This window comes from Plecotus auritus (genome assembly GCF_963455305.1).
Source record: "Plecotus auritus genome assembly, chromosome: 8".
Taxonomy (NCBI): Eukaryota; Metazoa; Chordata; class Mammalia; order Chiroptera; family Vespertilionidae; genus Plecotus; species Plecotus auritus.
Genome location: NC_137782.1, coordinates 83,516,840 through 83,533,096, shown reverse-complemented (window position 1 = coordinate 83,533,096; position 16,257 = coordinate 83,516,840). Strand labels below are relative to the sequence as shown.

Genomic DNA, 16,257 nt, shown 5'->3' with positions numbered 1-16,257 from the left:
AAGCAGAGAGAAAGAAACAGCGGCCTGGTGAGGGAGCCTTACAACACACAGCCAGAGTGCAGATACTCCTCCCAGCAACTTCTTATACCACCTTGTAAAGGAGTCCTTTTATTCACATGATAAAAACCATGAAAGAGAATTTTCTTGCATGGCCCTTTACTGCTTTAGATTGAAAAGTACTGGTCAGGAAGGCCATTTCCAGGATTTTCCATATTTGGAGATGGCTAGTACAGATGCAGAAGGTACTGTAAACACATTCAGGACTTGCAAACCTCATCCTGTGGTCTGTGAAACAACCATATGATTGGCCAAGATTTTTCATGACAAGGTCCTTTTAGAGACCATTATCTGACTTCTCCTTACTCCTTAATGGGATCCAGCACACTGCACTTATGCTGAATTATAGTCTAAAGAAAATCACGTTATCCTTCCTATTTATATCATTAACATGAAACAGCCTACATTAAAGGAAGAGAAAATGGCATTGGATGTAAGACAAGTAGACCCAAAGCCCCGTGTACTCTCTCAAGCCAAAAGACGTCCTTTCAGATGGGCTTTCACAAACATCTATTGACCATGCTCGAGTAACAATTTGTTCTTTACTAGTAAATGGTACGAATGTATTTTAATAAGATGAAATATAGTCAGTCAAAATAAAAATCAGGGCTGGGACACTGGTAACATTCATGCAATATGAATTAGGCACCTACCAGGTGCCAGCAGTGAACAAACCATTACACATATTACACATTTATATGAACTCAATAAGTAGCTCAGATGCCACAAAGCTTCTGAGGACATGGAAGGAAACCCAGACAGCGTAAAAGGTGGGTAGAGGGTATGGAACAGAATTCTGATTGTCTTAGGATGTACAAGAATCATGACTCTGCCAACTACCCTGTTGACAAACTTCTCTCTCGTCCCAGCTTTATGGCCATTTAAGACACATACTCTGAGTGGTAGATCTCAAACGTGAGGGATTAGAGTTCCCGTGGGGCTCATTGAAACCCAGATGGCTGGGCACCACCCCCAGATTCCTTATTCAGAGGATCCTGGGTAGGGCCTGAGACGCTATGTTTCTGTTCCCAGGTTTTATTGATGCTACTGGTGTAGGTACTATACTTGCAGATTGTAGATCTGTATCTTCTAGTTTGGGAGCTTGTATCACTAGCATGACCTTGGAAATTTAAAAACTCATCGGGGGTTTAGACGTGCCAAGGACATCCCTTTAGGTGGTGGTTACAGTGGGTTATATGTTGGACGGTTCTTTAAGGTATGCTAACATAACATACCCAACAAAGGCTATCCCTGTTCTCTCCTGCCAAATAAGCCCTTAAAACGTTGTGATAAGCAGGGATTGAGTGGGTATATCCAGTTAGCAGTTAGAAACAAATACATTTACATAGAAGCAGATGGTGATGTTCATAAAGGAGTTAAATCAAAGACTACAAGTGTGTACCCCATGCTGATGGTGTGGACTAGTGTTTTGCAACTCTGTGATTGTTTTCTTGGAAGCATTGGGAACCTGAATGGCCACCCCACCCCACCCCAGCAGTAGTTTCATGACAGTAATACCTGACTTGCTTTCCAACGCTGCCACCCCCTGGGGAGAGTTTCAGAAGCTGGGGAAGGACAGCTGCTTCGAAGTCTTCAAGGTCTTCTTTTGGAATGTCACTGTGATTATAGAGCCTATAAAGTAAGACAGGTGCTGCATGAGATGTTTATTTAAGCACAGACGGCCAGCTTCTAGAATCTGTGGTGGTTCTTCGTGGTTTATTGAAATATATCTGTAATATAATCTAGACATAAAAATGCAGCAACTAGACGGTCTCTCGACAAAGATGTAAAACAGGGCAGTTTGAAAAACTTGTTTGTGTGTATGTGGCAGTTTTAAATCCATCAGAGGAAGTAACTTTTAACCCTTTGAAGACTTCAGATCCACAGCTGTGCAATCTCATTCCACATTCCACCTGATTGATAGGAATGCTAGATAATCTCAACAGCAGAAAAGGCTAATTTTATATTGTCAATCATAACAAAGTTAGATCTCCACAACTCAAATGAAATTTACTTAAATTGTCACTGCTAAGAAATTGAAAACTACTGGCTGGAGTATAGGTTATGTCCTCTATTTCTGAATGCAGAAAAATGACTATTATTTCTCCATTTAGATCCCATGGAAATAACATTTTCTTTATTCTTAGTAAGAACAGAAAGGCATGGAAAGAGGGATTTAGCTCTCATTATCTATTTCCAGTCTCCTGAGGGACTTGTAGAGTCTAACAGTTGTTTTTTCTCCAGCTTTCCCCTCCCGCCTCTTTATTGATTAAGGTAGTACATGTGTCCTTATCCCCACATTGCCCCCCCCCCCACACTCATGCCCTCACCCCCCTGGTGTCTGTGTCCATTGGTTAGGCTTATATGCATGCATACAAGTCCTTTGGTTGATCTCTCCTCCTTACCCCCACCCTCCCCTACCTTCCCTCTGAGGTTTGACAGTCTGATGGATGCTTCTCTGTCTCTGGATCTGTTTTTGTTCATCAGTTTAGAGTCTAACAGTTTTAGATTAGGTTTGTCATGGTATTACAGTAGCCTCCAAATAGATTGGTTATAACTTGCTTTTTTTAAAAAAGTGTATTTTGGGGGAAAATGATTTTAAAAAGCTAAGGGAGAAGATATTAAAGACAAAAACAGTATTTTATGTTTTTATTGAGCTGATCACACATGTAGTTGGGAATATTCAATGCATACCCCCAAAAGAAAATGAAACAACGTATAAAACAATGTGATAATCTAACTGACATGACAAGGATGAAAGGGACTCGCTCTATCCATCTATTGGAGGGTGAGTAATAAGTGCAGGCTCAAGCCCTCCCTCATTCTGAAGCCCTTTTACCCTGGGCAGGAAATACAAGTGGGCCCCATGGGTTCAGGTCTGTTCTGGACTCTGGGCCACCCCATCAGTGTTCCAGAATCTAGGGACTAACTTTTTCTGAAAGGCTTTATCCTGTCACCACTCAATTCACAGAATAACAGCCTGTTCTTAAGGTGAGCCAATTTCAGAGCTCCCTGGCTTCACAGCGGGGTGGGGGTGGGGGAGGGGGGAGGGAGAAGAGGGCCTGGACAAGGAGGAGAATATTTGGGCAGGCAGAAGGGAAATAACATTTCCAGCTAAGGACCAGCACAGGCAAAAACAAAAACCAAAAACAACAACAACGAGGAATCACACACCTGTCAGAATGGTTACCATCAACAAATCAACAAATAACACGTGCTGGCGAGGATGTGGAGAAAAGGAACTCTAGTACACTGCTGGTGGGAATGCAGACTGGTGCAGCCTCTATGCAAAACAGTGTGGAGTTTCCTCAAAAAATTAAAAGTGGAACTGCCATCTAACCCAGTGATCCCACTCCTAGGAATATATCCTAAGAAGCCTGAAACACCAATCAGAAAGAATATATGCACCCTTATGTTCATAGTAGCATTATTTACAATAGCTAAGATCTGGAAACAGCCCCTGTGCCCATCAGTAGATGAGTGGATAAAAAAGCTGTGGTACATCTACACAATGGAATACTACGCAGCTGTAAAAAAGAAGGATCTCTTACTCTTAGAGACAGCATGGAGGGACATGGAGAGTATTATGCTAAGTGAAATAAGCCAGTCAGAGAAAGACAAGTATCACATGATCTCACTTATAGGTGGAATCTAATGAACAAAAATAATCTGACAAACAAAATGGATCCAGAAACATGGAAGCATGGAACAGACTGAGAGTTCTCAGGGGGAAGTTGGGGGAGGGAAGAAATTAACCAAAGAACTTACATGCATACATGCATAATCCATGGACACAGACAATGGTGGGGTGAAAACTTGGGGAGGGGAAGGAAGTGGGAAGGAGGATGTTAATGGGGGAAAAAGGAAGACATCAGTAATACTTTCAACAATAAAGATAAATGGGGAAAAATGTGTTACAAGAAAAAAAAAGACAACAGGAAATGCCAGGTGAAGAGAGGTGTGGGGACCAGCAAGGACCCCCTGAGACTTGTAGCCAGGGAAGCAATGGGCAGCGGCAGCTTGTCCTGGGCTTACCCCCTGAACCTGTGTCCAAGTCCCCAGTTCTCTGTGTAGCCCTTCCCTTTATATATCCCCATCCCCCATCCCTTTTTCCTTAAATAAATTCAATATTCATTAATCACTGAATGAGATGGCTATTTAACCTGCCTGTACACTACCACATTAACCTTTTAGTACTCCTTGTTGTTTGCATCTATACCCTCCCACCCCAATACCCCAACGGTATGCCAGTACTCAGTAACCCCTAATAGTCCAGTCAGCACAAATGCTAGATAACCTCTGTTCTTTTCCAATCTGATCAATCCAAGTGGGAGGCTTAGCCTAGTTCCGTGGTCGGCAAACTTCGGCTCGCGAGCCACATGCGGCTCTTTGATCCCTTGAGTGTGGCTCTTCCACAAAATATCACGGCCTGGGCGACTCTATTTTGATGAAGTGGCGTTAGAAGAAGTTTAAGTTTAAAAAATTTGGCTCTCAAAAAAAATTTCAATCATTGTACTGTTGATATTTGGCTCTGTTGACTAATGAGTTTGCCGACCACTGGCCTAGCTCATCTCACACTTGTCTAGGAGCTTCTCTGACTAACTCATCAATAGGATCTCTCCTATCCCTGATTCCTTAGCACAATTAGACAACATCCTACACTGCACTATCCTCTAGTGATGTCATATCTGCCTAGTCTTCTCAACAAAACCAAAAGTTTAGAACAGCAACTGGATTTCAGAATATTTATTGTACTTTAAGCTTCACATAGCATTAGGCATATGCTGAAGACACACTTAACACACTATGTGTTGAATGACAGATCAAGATTTAAACCTAGATTAGAGAAATTTGTGACACATAGATTTTTACAGTCTGTTTTTAGATGTTGGTTTTATACCAGTCTGGGGCTTCCATGGGTGACAAGTAATCAGTAAGATGCCACAAGCATTGTCTGCACTGAGCTTATGGTCTACTCTAGATTAACTCAGAACCTCGTCTGGCTAAAAGATGAGCTGGTTTGTGCTGAGGATTTCTAACAGTTAGTTATTAACAAAAGGACAGGAGCAAAGAAACCAGCCTCATTACGTAGGAAGAGGCAGCTTCACAGTCCCCAGGGAGTCCATCTGATTGGGGAGTAGGGGAAATGGCACAGGGGAAGTCCTATTAGTGCATGTGCGCAATAGAAGCCAAATGATAAAGCAGAACTATGAAGTATGCACAGGAGCCAAAATGGAGACCATAAAGGGGGAGGAGATGACCCTGGGAAAGGACTGGGTAGGATAAGGGCACTAAACCCCAGAAAATCCGAAAAAGGAATTGGATGGTATGAGGGTACTAGCACAGCTCCAGGAAAAGCCAGGAAAGAGATGGATAGTTTGAAAGAAACCCTGCACCTTCTTAAACACAAGGAATTATAGTAAAAGCTTAATAAAGGCCCGTCTGGGTGGGCAGGGCAGCTGTGCAGCCTGGGAGCCATTGAGCCTTGGTGATAGACAGCTAGCGAAATGAGGCACAGAGAAGTTAAATAACTTGCCCAAGGTCACACGGCTAAGAATTTTAATGCCAGCCGGGAGCAGAGACTGAGCTGGACTACTGGAGCCTCAGATGCTGGAGGTGACAGCACTGCAACTCTGGGTCCTGACCCGCCTGGGCCAGTGGGCACAAGTGCAGGCCTGCAGCCCCAGAAGCTAAACTTTTCCCATTGCAAGACAGAGCTGGACCACCTGTTCATGGATGAGGCATCGGGCATGATGTACCTGGGGGCACATCAGCAATGTCAACCAGTTTCTGCTGCTGGACCCACCAGTGAAGCCTCTCGTCAAGTGCGACAGCCTTTTCAAGGGCATCTGTGCTCTGTGCACCCGTCTTTCTCTTGGGCTGTACTTTTGCTTTCTTTTCTCCTAAACTCTAAGGGTCCCCACGAGACTTGCAACCAGGGGAGCAGAGGACTTTAAGGACTCTCTTTTTGCCTCTGTAAATTCCTTTCCTGAGTCTAGGCAGCCCAGTCTAGGCTTATTCCTGTTGCTGTGATCTGGGCTCTTCTATCCTAAGCCTTTCTTTGTTTTTGCTCTAATAAATCCTGCCACTATCACTCAAATCCTCCTTCGAGAGTGTCCCTAAAATTCCTTTCCTATGACACTGTAAGAAAATTTTCTGCCAGTAACAATACCAGACTTTAGTTTGGAAAATGTACATCATATACATCAATCCTTTGCTGAAAATAACTCCACTAGAGGATTCACACACTGTATAGAGCTAAAGATTAAAGACTATGTATTATAAAAACTCTATTTTAGAATTCAAGATCCCAATTTCTTTCATGTCTTCTATTTGCATTTCTATGGTCCTGGAACCAACAGGCTGAGCCCTACCATCAGCTTGTTCTCTGGTAAGTCCAGCAAGTGGACACACAAACCTGCTAGCTGACAAGTAATTGTTAGAAACACAAATGACACTTTATTTTTTGTTAATCCTCACCTGAGGATATTTTCGCCATTGATTTTTAAAGAGAGTGGGAGGGAGGGAAGAGAGAGAGAGAGAGAAAGAGAAACATCGATGGGAGAGAGACACATTGATTGGTTGCCCCCCTTCCGCCCCCCCCCCCCCGCCCCCGCCGCCACACACATACACCCGACCAGGACTGGGGATCGAACCTACAACCTAGGTACCAGGAATCAAAACAGTTACCCCTCAGTGGAAGGCCGATGCTCTAACCATTGAACCATGCCGGCCAACGCCACAAATGACACTTTGAAGAGGTATATTTTATTTTACCCAGCATACAAATACATTTTGGGGGTCTAAATGGAAAGTAATTGCTTTCCACCTTCATTTTCATCTTTCAATCTCACAGAATTTGGGCGATAATTTAAAAGAGAACAACTCTAATGCAAGATAATGTGAACACTCAAATTAAGGTTTTTTTGTTTTGTTTTGTTTTGTTTTTAAGTGAGTTAGAAAGAAAAGTTTCTCTGCTTTTTATTTCAGTATCAAAACTGATAATTACTTCTTGGCAAAGATAACCCAGTATGAGGGCTACAGAAAATAAACTTTTCTTTAACTCTTTCAGATGACTTTCACACAGTCCTGTGGTTATTATCTTTTGGGGGACTTAGAATTTATGTGTTTCAATTGTAGTGCTACAGGCTGGACTTTCAGGTTTTATTTCCTCTAGGGGACAAAAGTCTCAAAATGGTATGACAATCATTGACCATAAATAGTTATGTGTTTGCTTAAGTAATTTACATAATATAATGCTATATAATGCTACTTTTAAAAGGTTTTATAAAATTAATTTACTGTATTTTTAATGAGATTTAAGAATAGTAAGCACTATAGTTAGTCACATCCCGAACAAAGTTTTAGGAAAAAAACTGTCTTTAACAATGACAAATAAAAAAGAGGCATCTTTGTGGAGGTGACCATAAGCTATGTGTGTGTTATTTAGGATGAACCCACGCACACAAAGGTGGGAAAGAGACAAAGAACCCTCCTTTTTTTCCAATTCCAATGCAAAAACAGTTCCCCCCAAACTCCACTACTTCCTCCTCCTGGTTTGATCCTACTTTGATCTTTAAACTAACAACACATGATTTGTATAGAAAAGTTTACTTTTAAAACTATCACTTTATCAAGTTCTAGTTCTTTTTTTAAAAACATTTAATTCTCAAGGAAATTTGTTGATTCCAATGAGCAAGATTTAAAATCCTCCCATGACCCTATTTCTTAAGTTTAAGCAGAAGTAACAAACACTCATAAGACCACAACTGCTACAAAATATAACTAAGGAGCCAGAGGGTACTGTTGTCACTCAAAACTGAGACTCTAATTCAATTTGTGTAGCTTACTGGTCTTCCTGAAGCAATTCAGCACCTTCATCCAATAAGAAAAAACCTTCAGTGACCTCCCACCCACAGGTACACAAATACAACTGAAAAAGCAGAGAGGTCCCTAGAAGCTCTACCTCTATAAAGATGCAAATTAAGGTTTAAACAGTATAACAATTGGCTGTAGCTAATCCTTTTATAGAGGTGTAAATGGCTATTGAGAACTGAATTCTAGGCTGCTAGCTTTTGTTAAGGAGCATCACAGACAAATTTCACCCAAGAGTAATGCCCAGCCACAAACTCTGAGACTGTCAATGGTTTCATAAAGCCAGAGCAATTTGTTTGCTTTGATATCAGATTTCCTGACCATAAATCCAAATGTGTAAATATAAACCGCATCAAGAATTAGTGCCCTGGGAAAATAAACTGGAGCGACTATCTCAAACCTGACCCCCAATGGCTGGAACAGCTGTATGTGCGGCCACAGTGAAGTTTGTATATGGGGTTTTGTTTGCCACACAAAACAGCTGTAGAAAGGACAAACACATACATAGTTAAATAGTATTTTTCTTTTAATGGGCAGTCTAACGAAACCTATGTTTTGGTGGCTACCTCCGTTCCCATTGTGCAGCCCCTTGGGTGGTCCCTTATAGGGGGCCACTCGAAGGAAGCACAATGCCTACAAGAAGGGAAGGGGGGGACTGAGACACAAAGGCCAATGAAGCAGGGCGGGCTGCAGCAAACTGCAGACCAAGGGTCAGCCAACGGGTCTCCTTCTCTTTACCCAGGAAACAAGGGCTCCTTCTCTTTACCTGGAAACAGTGTGGTTAAGCTGACAGCTTGAATTATGGGCTACATTTTGTAGGGTACCGTCCATCTGTGTTAAGGTCCTCTTTATTGTGGCAGAGGCTGCACAAGCAAAACCCTTGCCTTTTCCCCCACTTTGGCCTCATAACCCGACCTCATCATTCTGTTCCATTTTTTTCCCCCTTAATGAGGCGCTGGAAGGCCTGAGAGAGTTTATAATAGGTGTTTCCCTCCACACTCACACAGGGATAACTGTTTGAACTATAATGTGTTTTAGTAGCCAGGAATTACTTGTGATGGCTGCAGATGTGCTTTATGAAATGGGTAAGTGTTCTCAGTCCATTTTCTCTTTGATAACTATGGATCCCATACTTAACATCTGGCCTGATAAAAATTCTCCTTGGTGGGAAGGTGAAATCTAGAAAGATTTACTCTTGTTCCCTGGGTTTCTTTTAAATTAGCACTCACAGTCCGGCCAGCGTGGCTCAGGGGTTGAGCACAGACCCATGAATCAAGAGGTCATGGCTAAATTCCTGGGTTGTGGGCTCTTGGCATGCCTGGGTTGTGGGCTCTATCCCCAGTAAGGGGTGTGCAGGAGGCAGCTGATCAATGATTCTCTCTCATCATTGATGTTTCTATCTCCCTCTCCTTACTCTTTCTGAAATACATATTTTTAAAAAATTAAATTAAATTTAAAAGACCAGAGGGGTGTCACTATTAGAGTGCTACCTGTGCTCTCTAATCGGAGGTGCACACAGATTTATGAAGCCAATCACCTAAAGTGACCTGGCTTTAAATATCTGCTGCAAAAAAGAACATTGTGGGAAAATGTCTGATTTTCATATAACTTTATACCTTTCAAAAATTCAATATAATCAAGTTCTCATTTTAGAAAAGTTTAAAAAATACTATTAATTAACCAAGGACGTAAAGGACCTGTACTCAGAAAATTACAGGACGCTGAAAAAAGAGATAGAGGAAGACATAAACAAATGGAATAATATACCGTGTTCATGGATTGGTAGAATCAACATCATTAAAATGTCCATACTACCAAAAGCAATCTATAGATTCAATGCAATCCCCATTAAAATACCAACAGCATATTTCAAAGATCTAGAACAAACTCTCCAAAAATTCATCTGGAATAAAAAAGACCCCAAATAGCTGCAGCAATCCTGAGAAAGAAGAACAATGTTGGAGGGATCACAATACCAGATATCAAGCTATATTACAAAGCCCCTGTTCTCAAAACTGCCTGGTACTGGCACAAGAACAGACATAGAGCAATGGAACAGAACAGAACAGAGAAGCCAGAGATCGACCAAAGCCATTATGCTCAATTAATATTTGACAAAGGAGGCTAGAGCATCCAATGGAATTAAGACAGTCTCTTCAATAAATGGTTGGGAAAATGGGACAGATACATGCAAAAAAATGAAACTAGATCACCAACTTACACCATACACAAAAATAAACTAAAAATGGATAAAGGACTTAAACGTAAGACGGGAAACCATAAAAATTTTAGAAGACTCCATAGGCAGCAAAATAGCAGACATATGTCATAGCAGTATCTTTACCGATACAATTCCAAGGGCAATGGAAACTAAGGAGAAAATAAGCAAATGGGACTACATCAAAATAAAAAGCTTCTGCACAGCCGAAACCGGTTTGGCTCAGTGGATAGAGCGTTGGCCTGCGGACTCAAGGGTCCGGGTTCGATTCCGGTCAAGGGCATGTACATTGGTTGCGGGCACATCCCTGGTGGGAGGTGTGCAGGAGGCAGCTGATCGATGTTTCTCTCTCATCGATGTCTCTAGCTCTCTATCCCTCTCCCTTCCTCTCTGTAAAATATCAATAAAATATATTTAAAAAAATAAATAAATAAAAAGCTTTTGCATAGCAAAAGAAACCATCAACAAAACAAGAAAGTCCACCTCATGGGAGAACATATTTGCCAATGTTATCTCAGATAAGGGTTTAATCTCCAAAAGTGATAGGGAACTCATACAACTTAACAAAGGGAAGATAAACAATCCAATCAAAAAATGGGCAAAGGACCTAAATAGACACTTTTCGAAAGAGGACATACAGAAGGCCAAGAGACAGATGAAAATATGCTCAAAGTCACTAATCATCTGAGAGATGCAAATCAAAACAACAATGAGGTACCATCTCAGACCTGTCAGGATGGCTATCATCAACAAATCAACAAGTGCTGAAGGAGATGCAGAGAAAAAAAACACCCTTGTGCACTGCTGGTGGGAATGCAGACTGGTGCAGCCACTGTGGAGGACAGTATGGCATTTCCTCAAAAAATTAAAAATGGAACTCCCATTTGACCCAGTAATCCCACTTCTAGGAATGTATCCCAAGAAAACAGAAACACCAATCAGGAAGGATATATGCACCCCTATGTTCATAGCAGCACAATTTATAATAGCTAAGATTTGGAAACAACCTAAGTGCCCATCAGCAGATGAGTGGATTAAAAAACTGTGGTACATCTACATAATGGAATACTACGCTGTTGTAAAAAAGAAGGAATTCTTACCATTTGCAACAGCATGGATGGAACTAGAGAGCATTATGCTAAGCGAAATAAGCCAGTCAGAGAAAGATAAATATCACATGATCTCACTCATTTGTGGAATATAATGAACAACATAAACTGATGAACAAAAATAGGACTAGAGTCATAGAAGCATAGAACAGACTGTACAACTTATGAAGGAAGGCGGGGGGGTGGGGGGAAATGAGGGGGTAAGAGATCAACCAAAGAACTTGTATGCATGCTTATGAGCAAAACCAATGGACACAGACAGTAGTGGCGGGGGGAGCGGTGAGGGCTTGTGCTTGGGGGAGGTGGTGGTGGGGGAGAGGTCAATGGGGGGAAAAAGAAGACTCATGTAATACTTTAAACAATAAAGAATTTAAAACAATTAAAATAATACTTCTGTTTGTTTATTAGATGTTATCATAATCAGTTCTATAATTAAACTCTAAGAGGGTACTGCTGGCAAAAGGGTATCTGACAGTGAGACAGGCCAGTAAGCCAGGACAGTGGAATAGGAAAAAAGATATATAGCTGAACAAACTGACAGAGCAATTTACATCAGATACAGGTTACCTCCCTGGAGATAACATCTAGGCCTCAGTTGTATTTCATCTCCAGGCCCAGTAAAGCAGCAAAACCAGGTGGGTGGCACCTGGACCCGCTGCAATGGCTGACCACCCCCTTTCCCTGACCCTAAAGGAACATTCCTAGAAAACTGACGAATATTCTGCTGAAACCCTCCCATGAGATCTCCCCTAAGATTCCCACCTTCAAGAAAGAGATAAAGCCTCAAGACAAAGGACCCAGCACTCACTCTCCCTCTGGGGAGCAGCCCCCGCCATTCCCTTTCTTCTTTTCTTCCCCCACTTCTCCCCCCACAGGCATGCATCTCCTAAACTCAAAGGACCCCATAAGGCTTGCAACCAGGGAGCAATGGGCAGCAGCAGCTTGTCCCAGGCAAACCCCTGAACCTGTCCCTAAGGCCCCCTTTTCTCTGATTTCCCAGAGAGCTAAGGTAGCCCAGCCTAGGCTCTCCTGTTGCTTCTATGCTAAGTCCTTTCTTGCTTTACTGTTCCTCACTTTAATAAATGTTCCCTCATAACCACCTGGACTTGTGTTGTAAAATTTTTCCTGCACGAAGTCAAGAACCCAAATACTACAGGCGGGATATAGGAAGACCCTTTCCGGTCACAATAATTTTAGAAGAAAAAACTTTGCTGGGACTTAATGACAAATGGAGGATCATAAAATCAGACTTCTGCTGTGTGGTGACATGTCTCTATATGTATGCATACATGTGTCTGTAAGCGAACAGACAAGGAACTCACACTGGCCTGGTAAGGGTTACAGCATGTGAAGGGACCCAGGGACAGAAGAAACCAGAGGCACGATGAGATGGTGGACAGGCTTATGGAAGGCTCAGGCAATGGTCAGACCCTAAAATAAATCAGTATGTCACTTCTCCAGGATAAGTGAGTCTCCTTAGGGGCCAATTAACTCTGATGAATGGGAGACTATGCAGCAGTAAAAAAGAAGGATCTCTTACCCTTTGAGATAGCATGGATGGACCTGGAGATTATTATGGTAAGTGAAGTAAGCCAGTCAGAGAAAGACAAGTATCGCATGATCTCACTTATATGTGGAATCCAATGAACAAAATAAACTCATGAACAAAACAGATCCAGAGACATGGAAGCATGGAACAGAGTGACGAATCTCAGAGGGAAGGATGGGGTGGGGGTGGGGTTGGGAGGTGGGAAGAGATTAACCAAAGAATTTATATGCATCTTTGCACAACCCATAGATGCAGACAATAGTGAGGCGAAGGCCTGGGAGGGAGGGGTCAATGGGGGAGAAGAAGGGGTACCTGTAATACTTTCAACAATAAAGATAAATTTAAAAAGAGATAATAGAAATGAATGAGATTTTTAAAAAGCAATAGATGGGATCAAATTGGATTATTTGAAGAAATTAATAAAATAGACAAATCTTAAGCAGGTGTGATCAATAGAAAAACAGGGCAGACAAAAAATTATGAGAGATAAAGGGAATAATTATTGACACAGCAGACATTCTAAAATATAAAGTATGCTCACAAATCTGAAAACTTAGAAAATAGATCTCTTTCCAGTACATTATACATTTTCAAATTTGACTCAAGATGAATGAAAACCTGAATATACATATGAGCATTGAAGAATAAGTAATCAAACAAAAACTGAGGGAATTTACATCAGTAGACCAGCCTTGCAAAAAATGTTAAAGCAAATTGTTCACGTGGTAACCTCTGCAAGTGCTTTTCAGTATCTCCCACACCTGCCTTTGCTCTAGGCCACCCACCTCCTCTGATTCAGGCCAGCAGCCTATGGTGAGATGGTTGGCAAAGCCTGGGAACCAGGTTCCAGTTGGTCAATGGAGATGTCTTTGAACATCTGTACAGGTCCGCCCCCCCCCACCCCCCGCCGCCCTGCCTAGTGATAATGACTGAATTACTGCTTATTTTGCTGAGGATCAGATCTCAGGAATACTGCTTTCTTAGAAGCCTGGTTCTGGACTTTTGAAATGTAAACCAAAATAAAGATAAGGAAAGTCTTAGATTTTTTCAGATCAAAATAGGTCGCGAGTGAGAAAAAGATGGCAGCTGGCAGGACGGAGGTGAGGGAGAAGAATTGAGTGAGTGAGGGTATGAAAGGAGAGTGTGTGGATGTGCGTGGTGTGTGTGTGAGTGAGGGAAAGTTAAATCTTGCAGGAGCAGCAGGGGCTGGCAGACAGGCTCTCCTTGACAAGGAGAGACTACCACCGCTGCGGGCACTCCCCAGACGGCGGGACTCCAGCATGGAGCCCAAGCCATCTTGAAGGGAAGAACGGCCTTTTTTAGGAACTCATCAACACCACCAACCAGACAGGCCTTGGAACTGCCCTGTGACCCAGCAGCCACTCCAGCCAAAATCCTGCTACCCCAGCTGCAGACCTGCGGACCCTGGGACCTCCACCTCCAAAGGTGCACTGCTCAGCAGCAGTAAGTGCAACCTCCCCCTCCTCAGCAGCAGAACTCCGGATTCGTGAGTATCCGGATTCACGCATTTCCAGCTGCGCAGGGCACTCCACTCCTTAGGCAGCACTTGGGAGACACTGAGAGCCCCCGAGGGTGTGATTCTGCACAGACAAGGGTGCACAGCCCCGCAGTAGAAATTCTGAATTCCCTCTTCCTGGATAACTGCCCACATTCACCCCAGCGGCTCAACCGCAGTGCCAGGATCCCTCAGAGTGCATCAGAACTCTGCACCCCAGCAAGCGCACCTCCACAGAGGCGAAGTTCCAACAGGCAGGCACCCTGAGCCCATCTAACCACAGGGCGCTAGTGGGAGCCACTGTGAGCTCTCCCTGGGTGCGATCTTGAACAAGCGGGGGCGCACTCCCCCCCAGCAGTAGAAGTTTTGAATTCACTCATCCTGGATACCGGCCCACAGGTGCCTCAATTGCGCAGCTACACTGCCAGGGCCCTTCAGAGTCCTTCAGTGTGCCTCGCTGGCAAACATACCGCAGGTGCTCCTGTGAGCCACCACTGGGAGTAAGCGCCTATCCACCACAGGTGCAACAGCAAAAGCTGGGTCTGCCCACCCCAATACTGCAGAACTCTGGGCACCACAGTCACGCCTTTCCATAGAGCAGGCCCCCCTGAGCCCCATCACCCCAACAGACAGTTCCTGGGTGCCACTGTGAGTCCCTGCTGGGCATGCGTGATTTCAATTAAGGGTGCAAGACAGCAAAAATTGGGACACTCCCCTCCACGCAGCTGACTTCTAGACACCGCAGTTGTGCCTCTCAAGCTTGCAGGCCTACATCAAGAGAATCCAAATAGCTCAAGTAGGGAGCTACACTAGATTAACAAGCCCAGGAGAACTGAGAGATTACACCAGTAGCACCATCCCCAAAAGAACCTGGGTAGCAAAGCAATTGGATCTACAATTAAAAAATTACAGGAAATCATGGGAAGACAAAAAAGCAATCCCCAAAGGAAAGAAAAAGAGGAACCACCAGAAAGGGTGTTAAATGAATTCGAGGCTAGCAGCTTATCAGAGCTAGAATTCAGAGTAATGGTTATAAGATGTTTACAAGGATGGATGACAAATACTCACAACTCAATGAGAACTATAAGGAGCTGAATGGGAATGTCACCAACATGCAAAGAAACCAAGAGGAGATGAAGAACGACATAGCTGCAATAAAGAACACAATGGAAGGCCTAAACAGTAGACTAGAAGAGGCTAAGGACCGCATCAGCGAATTAGAAGACAAGGTAGGAAAAAACACACAAACACAGCAGCAACTGAAAGAAGACTTAAAAAGCAAGAGGAGAGCCTTAAGGGAGCTTTGGGACAACACAAAACGAAACAACATTTGCTTAATAGGGATACCAGAAGGAGAGGAAGAGAAGCAAGGAATAGAAAACCTGTTTGAAGAAATAATGACTGAAAACTTCCCTGATATTGGCAAGAAAAAAACCATGCAAGTCCAAGAAGCACAGAGAGTCCCAAACAAGATGAACCCTAAAAGACCGACACCAAGACACATCATAATTAAATTGGCAAACACCAACGACAAAGTAAGAATCTTAAAGGCTGCCAGAGAGAGACAGAAAGTTACTTATAAGGGGTCTCCTATCAGAATATCAACTGATTTCTCAACAGAAACACACCAGGCCAGAAGGGAATGGAATGAAATATACAAAGTGATGCAAAGCAAGGGACTGAATCCAAGAATACTATACCCAGCAAGGCTATCATTCAAAATTGAAGGTGGAATCAGGAGCTTCACAGACAAAAAAAGGGCTAAGAGAGTTTATCACTACCAAGCCAGCAATGCAAGAAATGCTAAAGGGACTGCTGTAAAAAGAAGAAAGAGAAAGGCAAGAAGAAACACAAACACTAAGGAAAAATATGACAACAAACATGTACTTGTCAATAATAACGTTAAACGTAAATGGATTAAATGCACCAATCA

The 16,257-nt window shown here is 42.9% G+C and overlaps 1 protein-coding gene across 4 annotated transcripts in view; it reads right to left on the bottom strand.

Annotated features, from left to right (window-relative positions):
• The window catches only part of KIZ (kizuna centrosomal protein), a 154,850-nt gene that overhangs the window by 71,956 nt on the left and 66,637 nt on the right, over positions 1-16,257 (bottom strand). For 3 of the 4 annotated variants that reach the window (XM_080685574.1, XM_080685571.1, XM_080685573.1), the window contains one exon: positions 1,576-1,689. The exons of the other annotated variant lie outside the window; for it this stretch is intronic. In XM_080685574.1, coding sequence (XP_080541700.1) covers positions 1,576-1,689 — 114 coding nt within the window. The remainder of the gene's footprint in view (positions 1-1,575; positions 1,690-16,257) is intronic. 4 annotated transcript variants of the gene reach the window in all.